This window comes from Emiliania huxleyi (assembly GCF_000372725.1).
Source record: "Emiliania huxleyi CCMP1516 unplaced genomic scaffold EMIHUscaffold_88, whole genome shotgun sequence".
NCBI classification, from domain to species: Eukaryota; Haptophyta; order Isochrysidales; family Noelaerhabdaceae; genus Emiliania; species Emiliania huxleyi.
In genome coordinates, this window is record NW_005195441.1 from 408370 (window position 1) to 423977 (window position 15608).

Here is a 15608-nt window from a genome sequence, read left to right on the forward strand (position 1 = left end):
TTCCTGCTCCCAGCTCACCGCCTCGCCTTCCCTGCCGCTCCCCTGGCCCAGGACCATCGGTAGCATGCCTGAGCTATCCCGAACCGCACTTGTCTCGGGTCTCCAAGCTCACACCGGCTCGTGATGCCACGGAGAGGGCTCGAGGTTGTCCCCGGTGGACCCCATCTGAGGCGATTGCGAGGGCATTCCGGAGGTCATCATCGGCGCCATCGACCGTGATATGTCTCGTCCCGCGGCCCTCATGCACCGAACGGATGCATGCAGTCATAATAGGTAGGCCTTCTTCCCCGAAGTTTTGAGCAATAGCCGCAAACAACGCTTTTTGGCACTTGCATCGCGACAAGGTCACACGCGGACTCTCCAGCCTCTCAGCTCACCACCTCGCCTTCCCTGCCGCTCTCCTGGCCCAGGCCCATCGGTAGCATGCCTGAGCCGGCCCGAACCACACTTATCTCGGGTCTGCAAGCTCACACCGGCTCGTGATGCCACGGAGAGGGCTCGAGGTTGTCCCCGGTGGACCCCATCTGAGGCGATTGCGAGGGCATTCCGGAGGTCATCATCGGCGCCATCGACCGTGATATGTCTCGTCCCGCAGCCCTCATGCACCGAACGGATGCATGCAGTCATAATATGTAGGCCTTCTCTCCCGAAGTTTTGAGCAATAGCCGCAAACAACGCTTTTTGGCACACTTGCATCGCGACAAGGTCACACGCGGACTCTCCAGCCTCTCAGCTCACCACCTCGCCATCTCTGTCGCTCTCCTGGCCCAGGCCCATCCGTAAAGCCCGAGCTGTCCCAAACCGCACTTATCTCGGGCCGTCAAGCTCACACCGGCTCAAACGACCCACACACGGGCCCTCACACGCACATTACAGATCATAGACGCCACCGAACCCGCCGCCCGGACGCGCGGGTACGCACCGCCGCGCGTGCCGTCGCCGCGAGTACGGGAGCGAGCACGCGTGTGTGCGCCGCGCCTTCGGCCGGTCGCCCTCGCCGCCGCCACAGCGCTGCCACGGCGGCAGCAGCCTCGGCGCCGCCGCCCGCCGCCGCCCAGACGCGCGGGTACGCCGCGCCGCGCGTGCCGTCGCCGTCGAACGAGCGCCACGGTGCCGGTCGTCGCCGCGCGCGAGCAAGCGCGGCGCCCCTTCTGATGCAGGCGCGGCGGGCAGCGCCCGCTACGACGCCTCGCAGGCTGAGCCTCGGCGGCGTCGAGGTCGGTCGCGCTCGCTCCCGCGGGCGCGGCGGTCGCCACCGATCCGGACGCGGCCATGGCGGCCCTCGCGGCCGGCGCGCAAGCCGCAGAGCCTGCCGGAGGTGCCACCCGAGCGGCGAGGTGAGTCGGTGGTGGCGGTGGCGAGGCCTATGGCGGTACGAGCGGGGCTGATAGAGGCTCGTCGATAGTGCATCGGCTCGGAGGCTGCGATTAGCGGCTAATCACCGGGTGAACGCAACTGCGCCGCTCGCCACCAAAACGCCGCCGAGAGCCGCCGCCGGCTGCGTCGCGACCGCCGCCGCGCGGCTCGCGGCGGTGGACCCAGCGTCGCCGCTCGGAGCCGCCTATATACTCGACCAAGACTCGGGCTCACGGCCGCGAGAGCGACGGGCTGGTTGACGGCCGCCGGCGACCTAGCACGGCGCTGCACGCCGCAGAAACGCCGCCGAGAGCCGCCGCCGGCTGCCTCGCGACTGCCGCCGCGCGGCTCGCGGCGGAGGACCCAGCATCGTCGCTCGGCGCCGCCTATATACTCGACCAAGACTCGGGTCACGGCCGCGAGAGCGACGGGGCTGGTAGACGGCCGCCGGCGACCTAGCACGGCGCTGCACGCCGCAGAAACGCCGCCGAGAGCCGCCGCCGGCTGCGTCGTGACTACTGAGCCCGCGCGCCGCGCGCGGGCGAGGGGAGCGGCGACGGGGCGGTGGGCGACGAGCCGCAGCAGCTGCGCCTGAAAATGAGGTGGCGGCGGGAACTAGAGCGTCATCTGCTGCCGTGCGGGCAAGCGATCACCGCCCTCGAGCGCGCCGCGGCAGTAGTCCGTCCGAACCAACGCGACAGCTCGGACCGCGCGCCGTGCTCGCGCGGCGGTGAGGGGGGTCGCGGTGGGCGGTGCCGGCGGCGAGCCGCAGCAGCGCAACGGCAACGCAAAGGCTGCGGCCTGAGAGCGCCGGAGAGGAGGCGCTCAAGAGGTGGCGCACCTCAACAGCGCTCCTCCGGAGCAATCGATTCGGAGACCTCGCCGCCGCCTCGCCGCGCGGCTGAGCCGGCACAACTTTCCGGGCCTTCAGGTCTCCACAGCGCCGCCCGCCACAGCGCGCGCTTTTTCTTTTTATCTTTTTAAAACGGGTTGCAAACAACTTATCCACTAGCTCTCGAACCAAAAAACAGAAAACAGTTGCGGAAGGCTCGAGTTGTGCTCTGATACAGACTACCCAACCCACAGGGCCACAGGTTGCAGATTTCTTGGTTGCAGCAGGCAGCCTGATCGATCGAAATAAATACAAGCCGGCAAAGCCGGCGGTCGCAGCCGTGCTCTAGAGAGATATCGCAGTCTCAAGTGAGCTTCCAGGCTGAGCCGGTGCAGAGTGTGCCGGAGCAGCCGGCGCGAAGAATAATCGTATCCCCAAGTGCCCCACGCCCCGTATTCGAACTCCTCGGCCTCGGCGGCAACCTCGTCTAGTGCCTCATCCGCCCTCTGCAATGAGTCTGCCGAATTGTCGCTCTCCGCTGCCGGTGCTGGCGTGTCTCCTAGGTAGCTGTTGAGAGCTTGCACAAACTCATCGAGTGAATGCACGACGACAAACACAGCACCCGCCCGAACCAACCGTGTGCGCCACTCCTGTTGGCGTTGCAGCCGAGCACCGGGTACTTTCACCTCGACTGCCAAGCCGATCTCGTTTAAGGCTCCTCGCCAGTGCACGAAAACATCCGGGTAGCCGCTCGAGCTCCCGGTTGTTCGGAGTGCGTTCCATCGTATGGCGCCAAGGCGACCGCCGCCAAGGAAGGCGCCATTGAAAGAACCCACAAAGGGCATGTCAGGCCAGTGTTCGCGCAAAAAGTGAGCGATTGCCTTCTGTATCTCACGCTCGCGGCGATGCCGAGAACGCGTCATGTTGAGCACGGCGCGACTGTTATGACTTACGTAAAAAAGTTTGTTTTAGAATCGCGAGTGTTCAGTGAGATCAATCGAATAAGTACACTATACTCCCGGTGACCACCCGCAACCATTCGAGGCGATTTGCAACGCTTTTACTGCATTTTTTTGAAAAACCCCACCCTATATGAGATACCAAGCCTGGGTATTTCGATTGCGGCTGTAAGGTCACTGTAAGACTTACAGGTAGCTGTAAGGTCAATTGAAATACCTGGCTGGGGTATATCGATTCGGGGCGGATATTTTTCACTTTAATAGTTTTCCTTAACTTATTTCGCACACATTTGCCCCCCCAACCAGTAGAGGTTGAAACACAACTTTTTTGCTTTATGAGGTGCAATATGAGGTGTGGATGGAGCGCTAATGAGTCACTAGGAGCGCCGTTCGAGGGGGCCGATAGGCGTGACACGGCTCAAATTTGGGTTAAAAACTTCGTATTTTTGGCCTTGAAATGGCAAATTTTCTTCGGGGGGGCTCTGCCCCCCCAAACCCCCCGCTGGGGGGGGCAAAGCCCCCCCCAGACCCCCCCCCTACACTGGAGTGGGGTGGTTTACAGAGTTGAGAAGATATACGCTCTAGGTACTTATTTTAAGAGCAAGTGAACAGCAATAGATCCGGGTGTAGTGCCGGATCAGTTCCTGGAGCCAGGGGGGCCGATTTGCACTTGCCAAGGGACCAATTCTAAACACCCGGGCGGGGGGGGGAGGGGGTACAGGGGGCCGCCCTACAGACCCGTTGCCACGCGCACCAGGTGAGAGGTTCCGCCAAACGCGCACGTTCGGCACAGCAGATACATCACACTGGCGGGATGCAAGAGTACACTCAACACCTACCCGACAGTACATTCCATGCCAGAACATTGTTTCATGGAGGACCGATTCTCGGCAAGTTTGGCAGGGCGGGCAGCTGTGAAGGATCGATTGCTGTACAACGAGGGACCAATTCCGTGAGGGCTGGGTACCGATTAGGCCGGTTGAGGGCCGGATCTATTGCTGTTTACTTGCTCTTAAAATAAGTACCCGACGGCACCGGTGTGCTGGCGTCCGGGTCCCAGCGGGTTTTCAGGTAACAAGCACACACCGGCCACACCAGCGCCGCGGGGCTGAGAGGGGTGCACGAATTCATCCCGAGTTAATCCTGTGTCGAGCCTGTCTGCTGTGAGAGAGAGTTCTCCTTTAAATTCTTTTTCGGCCATCGTTTGTGCGCGCTGCAAACGCGCGAATCAGAGGGTTGGTCCTCGGCGTGATGGTAACATGGGCTGCTCTGCCATTCAGACCCTATTCAGACTTGCCAAGTGATGACTTGCTTGCCGTATCTCCACACATGCCCACTTGAACAGGGAGAGCGTTTACGCTCTCTCTCTTCTCTGTACTCAGCCCTGCAAGAGGAGCGCCGCGGCCAGGGTCTTGCGGTCGAGACCCTTCACGGTGTTCATGCCCAGCACGCGGTCAAACCGGGCCGTCGACACGCCGGTCGCGCCGAAGAAGCTCGCGTGGCTGAGGTCGCTCTCGACGAAGCTGGCGCTGGAGAGATCCGCCCCGTCGAAGGTCGTGTGGCGCAGGCTGGAGTACTCGAGCTTCGCCTCGCGCAAGCTCGCCCCTGCGGGGGAGGGAGGGAGGGCGCACGTCTGCTCCACGCACACCGGACAGCGCGGGGCAAGGGCCTGGCCGCTCGCCGCGTCTCCACGTCCGGGGGGAGTGAGTGGGACCTGGGACGGCAACGAGCCACCCCAGGCACTCGCGGTGTGCAGGGGGCGGTGGCGAGGGTGAGGCGGAGGGCGGCGGCGGGGGCAGGGCGCAATGCACGCGCGAGAGCGGGCCTGAGAAGTTTGCGTGCGGTAGCACGGTCGCTTCAAAGGAGCTGCGGTCCAGCTCCGCGCGCACGAAGCTCGCCCTCGCCGCCACGGCGTCCTAAGGTAGGGTAGACACGTGCTCGAGGCTGATCTCGAACGAGGTCTCGAATGAGGTCTCGAATAGATCTGGAAGAGATCTCGAGCCGATCTCGGCGTCCACCTTGAAGTTGGTCTCGGCGAGGCGCGCGTTGTCGAAAGTGGCGCAAGTCATCTCGACGCTCTCGAAGTTCGCCTGGAGAAGAGGCAAGGCCTGCCTCTGCCTCTGGGTGGAGATGGAGATGGAGCTAGTCCGCAACAGAGTGTGCGGCGAGGTTGTCTGCGGGGCAGCCTCACCTTCCAAACATCGAGGCCGCGCAGATCTCCAAACGCGAGGTCCTGTGCACAGCCTTGAGCCGTGAAGAGACGCCGTTCACGGCCGCGCGCGGGCCGCTCGCCGCGAAGTCCTCGCACTGCAGGCCGCCGGTGTGCAGGTCGACTAGCGGGGCAACGAGTAAGCAGCACGCGCCTGCTCACGCCATGGGCGGTGAGGAGGAGCCGCTCACAGCCGACTCGTCGCCCGCCAGAAGCAGCAGGCGCAGTTAGCCGTGGGCACGGGGCACCTGCTCATGCAACAGCGACGGCTGTGAAGGTGCACGCGCCTGATCTCGCTGGTGCCGGGTCTTTGGCCGCCGGCTTTGGGCCGCCGCGTACGCGGGCTTGAGCAGACAGGTGGGGCGGTCTGGGCGAGGCACCTGGGGTTAGGGGTAGGGTTAGGGTCAGGGCAAAGGGCTGCGGTTCGTCTGAGGGGCACAAGGAGGTGTGTTCTGCGGTTGCGGTCACCACGTGCGTCACGGAGGCGGCTGGGCCAGGCATGTTGCTGTACACGTCGATGGAGTGGCAGTCGTACTCGCTGCCGCCGCTCGAGTCTGCGCGCGCGGGGGGGGGGGGGGGGGGGGGCTCCGAGAGGTTTCGGGGAAGTGTCGCGGCCATGTCCTCTTCTCCTCCCGCGCGCGCGCCCATCCGCTGCACTGTCTCGATCGCGCCGCAAGACGGCTCGGCCGCGCAGTCTGCCTTGCACACCTGCTCACACACCGTTCTGCTGTGAATAGGAACGCGAGGCCTGAGTTGGAGTCGCCGACCAACGAGCGGGCGGCCGAAGTAGCGCAGGCAGCAGCCGAGCTGGCGTCGAAACAAGTGGCAGCGGTAGAGGCTGAGGCAGAGGCAGCGGCAGCGGCAGCGGCAAAGTCCTTTTCCGGCCGCCTCCAGACGAGCTGTCGCGTCACGTCTGAGCCGGCGCACGCGCCCTGCTTGCTGCTCCTGCGGCCTCCGCCCACGCCGTTCGGCGGCAGCCACTCTCCCATCGATGCGGAGACAGGCCCACGCAGGAGGGGGCGAGCGGTCGACGTGGCGGTGGGTGCGGGCGCCGGAGGCGGCGGCTCGGAAAGTGTATCCGAGCAGCAGCCTTGGCAATCGCACCCAAACAAACGGAGCGTCGCGCAGGTAGCCGTTTGGCTCATCTCTCCGCATGTGGCCTGTCCACAGGCTGTGCGACACGCCAGCGGCGGCGGCGGCGGCGGAGCGATCGACCTGCAGCAGCTGACACAGTAGCAATCGAACTCAACAGAATGAAGAGCGCTCAACCCGGCACACGTGGTGGCCTTGTAGAAGTCTCCGCACGTCTTGCCGAGGCAGGGAGAATGGCATCCACCGCTCATCGGCGCCGATGGCCGCGGAGGCGATGGCGGAGGAGGGAGAAGAGGCTGCCACCACGGTGGGGGCCGAGGTGGTGGTGGTGCGAGCCACATGCGGAGAGCCATGGACAGAGAACGTCGCAGGACAGCAGCAGCAGACAGGAACAGCCACAGCCACAGCCACAGCCGAGTGAGGTAGGTCAAGACGCACAGGGTTCCGGCTCCTACCCGGGTAGCCAGATAGGTTCTCGACGTTCTCGAGGTGGATATCCTTTGGCCGCGTTGGGTAGCGAGGATTGGTGTAACCCGAGCCACGGAGGCGTGTTTTCTGACGGCCGACCGTCAGTGCACGGAGTTGCCCCTTCTCCGACTGCCCCGGCTAGTTCACGGGTTTCGCGGGAGTGACCCCATGCGTCAAACCCGAGACCTAGCGCGGGTGGGTTGGAGGGGCCTCGGAAAGGCGCGCAAGCACGCCCTACGTCTTCCCCTCCTCCCCATCGGGCCGCATGAGCGGCCACGCCTCGCAGATTCGTTTCCGCGCCTGGGTCAGGCGCGCGGCCAGATAGGTCAAGTAGGCAGCAGGCAGGGGCGATTATTTATTACCCAAAAGCTAGGCTCACAACGCCCTCTATGTTGGGTCAAGGCGGGCGCCTAGAAGAAAGCGCCGCTTACCGAGGGGGAATCCCACCCGTACCCCGAGCCCCCGTCGAAGAGCGCGTCGAAAGCGTCGTCGCCTTCGTCGTACTCCTCCGGGTCAAAGCACCGGACCGGCTCCCCCCGGCCGTGCTCCCTTGCCCAGCGCATCTGCCGAACATGCGCACGCTGCTCCTCGCGCGCCATCTCCTCCGCGGCGCGCGGCGTCCACCCGGTGGACGCCAACAGCGACTCGAGCGTCGCGCGATAAATCGCCTCGCCTTCCTCGCGTGATACCACCTCGCCCGCCTCCTTCGCCACCGCCTTCTTCCCACGCCGCGATAGCTTCTCGCCGCCCTTGCTCGCCAGCGCCGGCGATGCCGTGGCGCGCCTGCCGCGCCCGCGCGCCCGCGCCTGAAAGGTAGCCCTGCCGCGCCCGACGTCCCCCCGCGTCCGAAAGATGACCCGCGCCTCCTCCTCCGTCACGGGCGTCTCGCGACCCCCTCGCGCCTGGAGGATAGCCCGGGCCTCCTCGTCCGTCACGGGCATCTGCGTCTTGTGCTGCAGGGCAATCCTCAGCGCTCGGACGCGCTTGTCCTCCTCGGCCGCGGCCGCCGCGCTCGCCTCCGACGCCCCAGAGCCCCCTCCTGCCACCGCCTCCTCCGCGTCCGCGCCGCTGTAAGTAGAATCCGAAGCTCCGGCGGACGCAGCAAGTGGCTGCGAACTGTGCCCGGTGTCGGTATGGCGCGTCGCTGAAGGATCGGCGACAACTAGGGTATCCGGAGCGCGGCGGCCCGCCTCGGCGGCGGCAGCAGCGCCCTCGACCTCCCCCTCCCCCCCTGCGGCGGCGATCGTCCCATCGCCGCTCGCCGGCAGCGCGGGCGCCACGGGGTCCATATAGGCCCCCGGGGCGCCGCCTCCGGTTCCGCCTTCTGCGGCCTGCGCACTGCAGGCGCCTCTTTGGGGCGCGCGCCGCAGCTGTTCAGGGCCGGCAGGCAGCGGCACAGATGACGTTGCACGGTCTTGCCGAGGCCGAGCCCCTCGAGGCCGTCCTCGGCGACCGCCTCGAGCAGCGCCGCGACGTAGGTTGCCGACATCCAGGGCCAGCAGCAGCGGCACAACCTTGCCGGAGACGGGCGCAGAAACGCGCGCCCGCTCAAGGAGGGCCGCGATGTCCTCGTCGAGAAAGATGGACGGCCGCGAGGCCGCCATCACCGTGGCGCCCGGCCGCGCGGCCCCGGGCTGCGGGTCTGTGCTCGCCGGCGGCGGTGGAGCGAGAGGGAGCGGCGAGTGCTATGGGCGCCACGGCGCCTCTTTCGCGGCTTCCTCTGCTCCACTTCGCTGCCCGAATTGTCCACAAAGATCGGTCCGAGAGCCTCTCCGGACGGACACGTTCGCTCGAAGGAAGGGCTTACTTACACTAGAGCTGATTAACATTAACTTTGGGCCTAACAGTTGCGCTATTGTTGGCTGAAATCCTTAACGTTGTTCGCCGCGCCGCGGCGCCGGACCCGTCCGCCGCCCCCGCTGCGCCCGCCGGGGCCACGGGAGAGGTCAGAAATCGTTTCTCGGGCCAGGACGCAGGAGACGAACTATGGTCACGGGTCCCGGAGCCGAGACTTTTGAGTGTTGTTTTCCGGGGCTTTCTCCTTTCTCTTTTTAGCTTCACAAGTGCGCTACAAGACGCGCCTGAAAAATACAACCCCTGCTCAATGTGTCTCTCCTAACAAACAACACGCTACTCTCGTGCCTTCCCTACTCGCGTCTCGTTCCTACATCCTAGTGCCCTTAGAACTCGCCCTGCGCATCTCAATTCGGCACGAGCGTGCACCGAGCGACGGCAGTGGCGCCAGCCACGGCGAGGCTCATCATAACCGTGCACGCCGTGAAAGCGCCGTACCAGCCCTGTGCAAAGCAAAGGCCAATCGTGTACCTAAACCCGACAGACAGGTCAAAGGGGCGCATCCGAAACCCCCATCGAGGCTGGCCGGCCGCGCGCACGGTGCAAGCAGCTCGCCGAGAGACATCGCAAAGTTGAAGACCAGCATCACCTGCGCGACATCGCGTTCGGGCGGTATTTCTGATTACGTGTGGGGTGATGTGTCGGGGTTCGGTGAGCGGCATCACGTTTGGGCTGATGATCACGTCGCCCTCCGCGGGCAGCGCCATTGCGGCCGGCACCTGTGGGTGGAGGGGGCGATGAAAGAAGGAAAGAGGAGGCGGGAGGGGGAGAAGGAGAGAGCGGCGGAAGGGAGAGGATGAAGAGAGGGCGCGAGAGCGAGCGAGCGAGCGAGCGAGCGAGTGAGGGAGCGAGGGAGCGAGAGAGCGAGAGAGCGAGATCGAGAGAGAGCGAGAGAGCGAGATCGAGAGAGAGAGAGATCGAGAGAGAGAGAGATCGAGAGAGAGAGAGAGAGAGAGAGAGAGAGAGAGAGAGAGAGAGAGAGAGAGAGAGAGAGAGAGAGAGAGGGAGAGAGAGAGAGGCAACCGAACTCGCGATGGCGATGCCAAGCCCGCAGGTGCCCAGCCAGAGCAGCCATTGCGACTGGAGGAGCTCATAGCCGAGGTAGCTGAGCCCCGACACGACCATCACACTGGCGTCGAAGGCAAGCGCGTGCCATGCCGAGCTGACAGACGCCGCGAACGCAGACCAGGCGACCCTGCCGGCCGTGACGACAGCCCAAAAGACAGAGGAGAGGAGCGCGAGCGACGAGAGCTCCATCGCGCCGACGCGCTGCACGAGGCGGGGGAGCGGGGCGCGTGGGGGAAGGAGGCGTGCGGTAGTGGCGGGCGGGCCGCGGCGGCCACGGCGGGGGATGGTGTCGCGCCGCTTCCCCCCCGTCGATGACGGGCCCGCCTCCAGCTCACCTGTCCATAGGTCGGCAGCCAGGTCGCCACCCCGTGCTCAGCGGCCGTGACGCTGAAGAGAACCTGACTGTGGAGAAGACGCGCGTGGGCGTTGGGACTTGCGTGCGAGTGGCAAGCGGCGCAGAAGCGCGAGGCACCGTCGCCATCGCTCCCACGAGGACCAAGCCGTGCCTCCGGTGCAGAGGCGACCCTGCGGGCAGCGTCGCGAGTCGGTAAGAGGCAGGGGCTCATTGCACCGAGGATCAACGAGTCCAACAGCGCGGGACTTTCCCACCTGAGTCTTCCGAAGGCTCACTTCCTGGAAGCTTCCTGGACACTTCCGAGACACTTCCCAGCCCGTCGCGCCCGTCGCCTGACGACTGCGCCGTCGAACCGGGCTCGTGAAGAGGCTGCAGCTCCAGCCCGTTGCCGCCGGGCGAGTCTGGCTGCAGCGCCTCGTAGTGTGGCAGCGACGCGGCGTCGCCCCTCGGCAGCGGCGCCGCACAGGCGAGGACTGCTGCCGCCGCCGCCGCGAGCACGGCGAGTGCCTGACTCCCAGGTAGACATCTCAACAGGGGGCTGTGGCTGGGCCGTTCCCCACGTCTCCACGTCCCGAGAGTGCCTCCCAGCAGGCGTACACGGTGCCGCCGTGGCGGAGGGAGAGGGCCACGACGAGGGGCGTCAGTACAGCGCCGAAGGTGTACCCGACGCACACACTTGCGATGTTGGCCCGCTGGGCACGCCCGTCTCGGCCCGCCCATACCGCCACCTAGGCAGATAGAGGACAAACCAGTGACATCTGTAGGGCACGAGAGAGGAGCAGCGAGGAGGAGAGGGAGAGAGAGGAGCAGTGCGGAGAGAGAGAGAAGGAGAGCACACCATCAGCACGCCGGCGTCGGAGCACCCATAGCAGAGACCAAACCCCCAGCACGCGAGCTGCAGCCACCGTGGAGAAGTGCGGGCGCGGGCGACCACGCATGAGAGCCCAGCTGAACAGAGCATGAGTGCAGCGTGCAGCCCGCGCGGTGAGAGCCGCCCATGGCGCGCAGAGGAGTTGGCGTAGTATGTCCAGCAATAGTTGCCGAGCAGTTTTGACAACTTCATCTGGAGCACTAGTCCAGCGAGCGTTGACTGTGACAGGCCCGTGTTTGCAGCGAATGCGTCAATCGACGGTCCGATACCTCCAACCAGTCCACCGTTGACTATGCCCACCGTCGTGAGCACCGCGACAGTGTTGTGACGCGCGCGAGCGGCTGCGTTCATGCTCGAAATCCAGAGCCACGCACATGTATCACCCGGCCGGGCACACGTCGGCCCAATTACCAAGAAATTTAAGCGAGCCGGCCCGGGTCCATCCCTAGGGTAGGCGACGGCTAGCGCATCACACTCCTCTCCTTAAAATCCCTGTGTGGTGGCGGCGTGCCGTTCTCCCATCCCTCCCTTGGGCTGTCTGTTTTCTTTCTTTCTTTCATCCCTCCCTTGCGTGTGTGTGTGTGTGCGCGCGGGGGGAGCTTCGTCGACGGGTGCGGGATCGCGGCGCAGTCAGTGCCGTGGCAATGCCTCCGGCTGTTTGCGGCGGGCGGCTTGCTGCTCGCGGCGATGGTGAAAAACTCGTCTCGCCACACGCCAAGGGCTTATGCTCTGGCGAGACGTGAGGCGCATGCGCCCAGGAGGGGAGGGCGCATGCGTAACGACGCTGCTAGAGATGCCTTTCGGGGTGACCTAAGTAGTGTCCCCGGCTATGTGGGCAAGGGCACGTGGGAGGAGGGTCAGTGCGGCCCACAAGGTGTGAGCTACCCCCTCTCCTAGGTGTGACCGATTGACAAGCCAACTGAGCTACCGTCGCCGGGCGCGAGAATAGCTCCGCCGTTCATGGAGGCAACCGATGCGAGTCGACTGGTGTGTGTAGCTCTTGGTCGTAGGTATGTTGTTGGCGGTCCAAGTCACCTCATCGAGGTACTGGGCCCGCGTCAGCTTGTTCTGTAGCACGTCCGCCGCCTTCCGGAGGATCTCACGGACCCCCTTTCAAAAGAAAAGCAATCCAGGCCCAAACTTGCGGCCCTCATTTCGACTTGGCACTTTTGCGCCCGCGCATAAGTGTCGAAGCCCGACCGCACAACATAAATGAAAGAGGAGGCTCTCTGCCGCGGCTTCTTCACGGTCTTTGCGACCGCTCTGACGCCGACCCCAGATGGCCGTCGAGAGCCATGCGCCCCCCTCTTTGACGACCCGGAGCTGACTGTACTCTACTCCACCGTGCAGCGCATGGGGTCAGCGTGCAAAGCTACAGAGCTATGGCCACACGCCAGCATTGACCACTCGACCCTTTCTTCAGGTCGACGCTGACCATTTTCACCACGCGCACAGCCGAAGAACGCTCCCAACGGCACTGCGAGAGCTGCCTCCCTTTCGTTCGCGTTCAAGACTTTGACCCCGACCGCCTTCTTGCCCGCCACTTTTCCGCGCCAGCCGTTGCTGCTCTCCGGTCGTGGGCAGTGGACGAGAGAGCGCGGTACGGTACGGGGCTCACACGGGGCGAGGTGGTGACGCGCACGTCGGACGTGATGCGCCTGCTCCTGGCGCACGAAAATTCGCTCAGCTACCTCGACACCGACGTGCTGCTCCTATCCCCCAACGCTTCCACCTACCTGCACGAATTCTCTGCTGTCGCTGTCTGGGCTGACTCGTTCGCCGCGCTGGAGCCGACCAACTCGGCCTTTTGCCTGAGCAGGCGGCGGTTGCCCCCACACTGCTGCCCGCACAGTCGTTGTGCACCCCTCTGCCACACATCGACACCGAGGAAGTGTCTACCATGAGCTTTGCATTTCCTTAGCTGCCGCCTGGTGCTCCACACACCTTCCACGCAGCATGTTTGCCACCGGCCAGCTCCTCCTTAGGCGGCGGCTGCGGAGGCTGATTCGAATGCAGGAGGAGGCCATCCTCGCCCACGCCGCCTCAAGAGAACGCTGGGGCTACACAGAGCTCGGGCCCGCCCTCTTCCAGCGAGGCTTGCTCGGTGGCGACCCTAGATATGCAATAGAGGGCCAGTGATTTGGCGGTGGCGTCCACGCGGTCATATGACGGCACTGAGGCGTTCTGGCTGCGCCCCTGTCGAGGCACCCGTATGCAACCCGCTTTGACCTCGTAGGTGGCGAGCCCATCCGCCTGCTCACACAGAACCATCCGGAGCGGCCCGACCTCGCCGTACAGGCGAAGTCCGGCGCGCCTATCGCAGCACACGCTTGCTGCCTCACCTCGCCTGACCTAACTTTGTCACCATTCAGGCGGAGCGATACCGAATGCGGATGCTGCACCTGACGGGGCGAATTCTTCGCGTCTTCGAGAGGCAGCAGGTGCGGCGCGGCATCACCGATCCCTCTCAAAGCACATACGTTGCTCTCGTGGAGAGGTCCTTGCGAGCCCTTCGCCTCCCACGGCTTCCGCCAGTGCCAAGGTGCCAATAAGGAATAAGAATTTCGTTTCCTCTCTAGCGCTTCGCTCTTTTGCGGCATGGAAAAAGTTTTGCGGCATGGAAAACTTGTTGTATTGTCTGTCCTGAACAGACAAAGACATTCTCCTCCGAGCGAGACTTTCTTCTTTCGCATTATAAAAGAGTTTAAGGCCAACGGTAATACTGCATCTCCAAGTGCAAGTGCATCGTTCGGGGGCGGCGGAGTGGTCAGAGACTCGCTTGCGGCTCGTTTTGGTAGCTCGCTCCCGAGCGAGGAAATCGAGATTTTGCGAGACGTCGCACGTCAGAGTCTCTCTCTGGCCGAACTCTTAATCTCTTCAAATATCCCCTCCGACCTAGCTATATCGTTACCCGGTAACATGAGGAGCATCAGAAACGCGGTGCTCCCTCGTCACCACCAGCGGCAAGACGAGACTGCGCCAGCAATCCACGAGTCCCGTGGCAGCCGTCCCGTCGCTGAAGCGCTCCTCGTCCCCAGCGATCAGATAGCCGATCTGCATCGCTTGCTCCGCCCACCACCGAACGTGTTGCGGAAAGAGTGAGTGAGACGCTGATGACCACACGGTTGCCTGCTCGATCAGCGTGCTCACTCCGACTTCCCCCACCACACTCAGATTTGAGAACTTCAGTGCAAAGGGAGCGCTCTCGCCGACCACCTGCACAGCGAGTCGTCTCGTCGCGATCCCCGATAACAAGAAAAGCGCGATACTCTAACAAAGAATTTGCGATGCAACACGCGCCGCTCTTCCCAGGCGCCTTGCTGCCGGTTCCGAGCCGGTTAATATTCAACACGATTCCGAGGCGGTCATTCAAGGTGGGATTCCCCTGAAGCGAGTGAAGGCGCACCGTCGTGCCGACAGTCATGGCTGTATGCACTTTAGGATTCTTTTTTGCGGCGTCTGAGGAAGCCGTCGCCCGCGCCTCGCCTGTCGCGTGAATCGTGTCGTGCGACCGCCTTTTGTTGTAAAATTCTTTTTCGCGTGGCGCCTCTCTTCGCCGGCCGAAACGAAGTGCTCGATCTGTGCGGCGGTGTTGATTGCGCCGCGCTTCCGGATGGCTATATTTTGGCCTGCGCCGTTCCTGACGGGATTCTTTTTTTGCGTGGCGCCTCTCTTCGCCGGCCGAAACGAAGTGCTCGATCTGTGCGGCGGTGTTGATTGCGCCGCGCTTCCGGATGGCTATATTTTGGCCTGCGCCGTTGATGACGGGATTCTTTTTTTGCGTGGCGCCTCTCTTCGGCCAGGGCGAGACGACGGGCGGCTAGAATCTGTGGATTTCAGGGTGCGACGGCTCGCCCTCTCTCCGTCGCCCTCCCCACGCCACCGCGGCCTCGACTCGCCACCCGCGCCGCGTCACCGTCGCCCCCACCGCGATCGCCCCCCTCCCCGACGTGAGCAGGCGTGCGTCTCTCCGTCGTTGCCGCACCGGCGTCTTGCACCAAGGAGCATGGCGAGCAGTTCCCCGAGACGACCCAGCCTGAGCTCGCGCCTCTCCGGGCTCGCCGGGCTCGCCTCGAGCGTCGTCGAGAGCCTCGGCGCCGGCACCGAGGCCTTTGCGATGAGCGCGGCCGTGCGCGGCGAGATCTCGATCCTCGAGCGGCAGATTGTCGAGGTGAAGCAGGAGTTCGGGGTGAGCGCGTTCGAGCCGATGCTCGCCGGCGACACCGAGGCGACCCAGCGCCACTTTGCGCGCGCCTGCGAGCGCGTGAGCAAGCTGGAGACGGAGGTGGCGGCGCGGCGGGCGGTGCTGGTCGCTCTCCGCCGACCGAGCTTCACGTCGTCGCTGTCAGAGGACGGATCTGGGACGGAGTCAGCGGGCGGGCGGCGGTCGGGCTACGCGTCTGTGTCGGCGTCGGGCGACGAGGACGCCACCCTCCCCCGGCCCCTGCCCCCCCCGCCCCATACCTCGTGCGTGTGTGTGACGGAGCAGCCTCACACCTCTCGCTCTCCCCCCCTCCCCCTCGCCTGACCCCCCCCCCCCCCCC

At 64.4% G+C, this 15608-nt stretch overlaps 6 protein-coding genes across 6 annotated transcripts in view; 2 read left to right on the plus strand and 4 right to left on the minus strand.

The window, feature by feature from the left end:
- EMIHUDRAFT_219941 (hypothetical protein) overlaps positions 1-1815 on the plus strand; it is a gene marked incomplete at both ends in the record, with an annotated part of 2373 nt that extends 558 nt beyond the window's left edge. Inside the window, 3 exons of the mRNA XM_005758191.1 lie at positions 1218-1318; positions 1432-1532; positions 1600-1815. Of these exons, the coding sequence (XP_005758248.1) occupies positions 1218-1318; positions 1432-1532; positions 1600-1815 (418 nt within the window). The remainder of the gene's footprint in view (positions 1-1217; positions 1319-1431; positions 1533-1599) is intronic.
- Positions 1816-4361: 2546 nt separating this feature from the next.
- Positions 4362-5534, minus strand: EMIHUDRAFT_453633 (hypothetical protein). Its single transcript, XM_005758192.1, has 5 exons — positions 5449-5534; positions 5339-5380; positions 5166-5237; positions 4973-5063; positions 4362-4752 (listed from the first exon to the last, which is right to left on the minus strand). Exons 3-5 carry the CDS (start codon positions 5214-5216, stop codon positions 4526-4528), a joined length of 369 nt encoding a protein of 122 aa, XP_005758249.1. The 5' UTR covers positions 5217-5237; positions 5339-5380; positions 5449-5534; the 3' UTR covers positions 4362-4525.
- Positions 5535-7150: 1616 nt separating this feature from the next.
- Positions 7151-8405, minus strand: EMIHUDRAFT_219944 (hypothetical protein; the record flags this gene model as incomplete). Its single annotated transcript, XM_005758193.1, has 4 exons — positions 7151-7216; positions 7348-7665; positions 7774-8247; positions 8328-8405. The coding sequence occupies 4 exons, from the start codon at positions 8403-8405 to the stop codon at positions 7151-7153; spliced, it is 936 nt and encodes a 311-aa protein (XP_005758250.1).
- A 572-nt stretch (positions 8406-8977) lies between these two features.
- EMIHUDRAFT_453634 (hypothetical protein) lies at positions 8978-11415 on the minus strand (the record flags this gene model as incomplete). The annotated part of the gene is made up of 8 exons (XM_005758194.1): positions 8978-9241; positions 9310-9359; positions 9436-9489; positions 9794-10039; positions 10174-10236; positions 10311-10363; positions 10502-10700; positions 11032-11415. The coding sequence occupies 8 exons, from the start codon at positions 11413-11415 to the stop codon at positions 9118-9120; spliced, it is 1173 nt and encodes a 390-aa protein (XP_005758251.1). The 3' UTR covers positions 8978-9117.
- A 2556-nt stretch (positions 11416-13971) lies between these two features.
- EMIHUDRAFT_219947 (hypothetical protein) lies at positions 13972-14488 on the minus strand (the record flags this gene model as incomplete). The annotated part of the gene is made up of 2 exons (XM_005758195.1): positions 13972-14280; positions 14471-14488. 2 exons carry the CDS (start codon positions 14486-14488, stop codon positions 13972-13974), a joined length of 327 nt encoding a protein of 108 aa, XP_005758252.1.
- A 380-nt stretch (positions 14489-14868) lies between these two features.
- Positions 14869-15608, plus strand: part of EMIHUDRAFT_438930 (hypothetical protein) — a 2286-nt gene continuing 1546 nt past the window's right edge. Inside the window, exons 1-2 of the mRNA XM_005758196.1 lie at positions 14869-14905; positions 15023-15496. Coding sequence (XP_005758253.1) covers positions 15071-15496 — 426 coding nt within the window. The 5' untranslated portion in view covers positions 14869-14905; positions 15023-15070. The remainder of the gene's footprint in view (positions 14906-15022; positions 15497-15608) is intronic.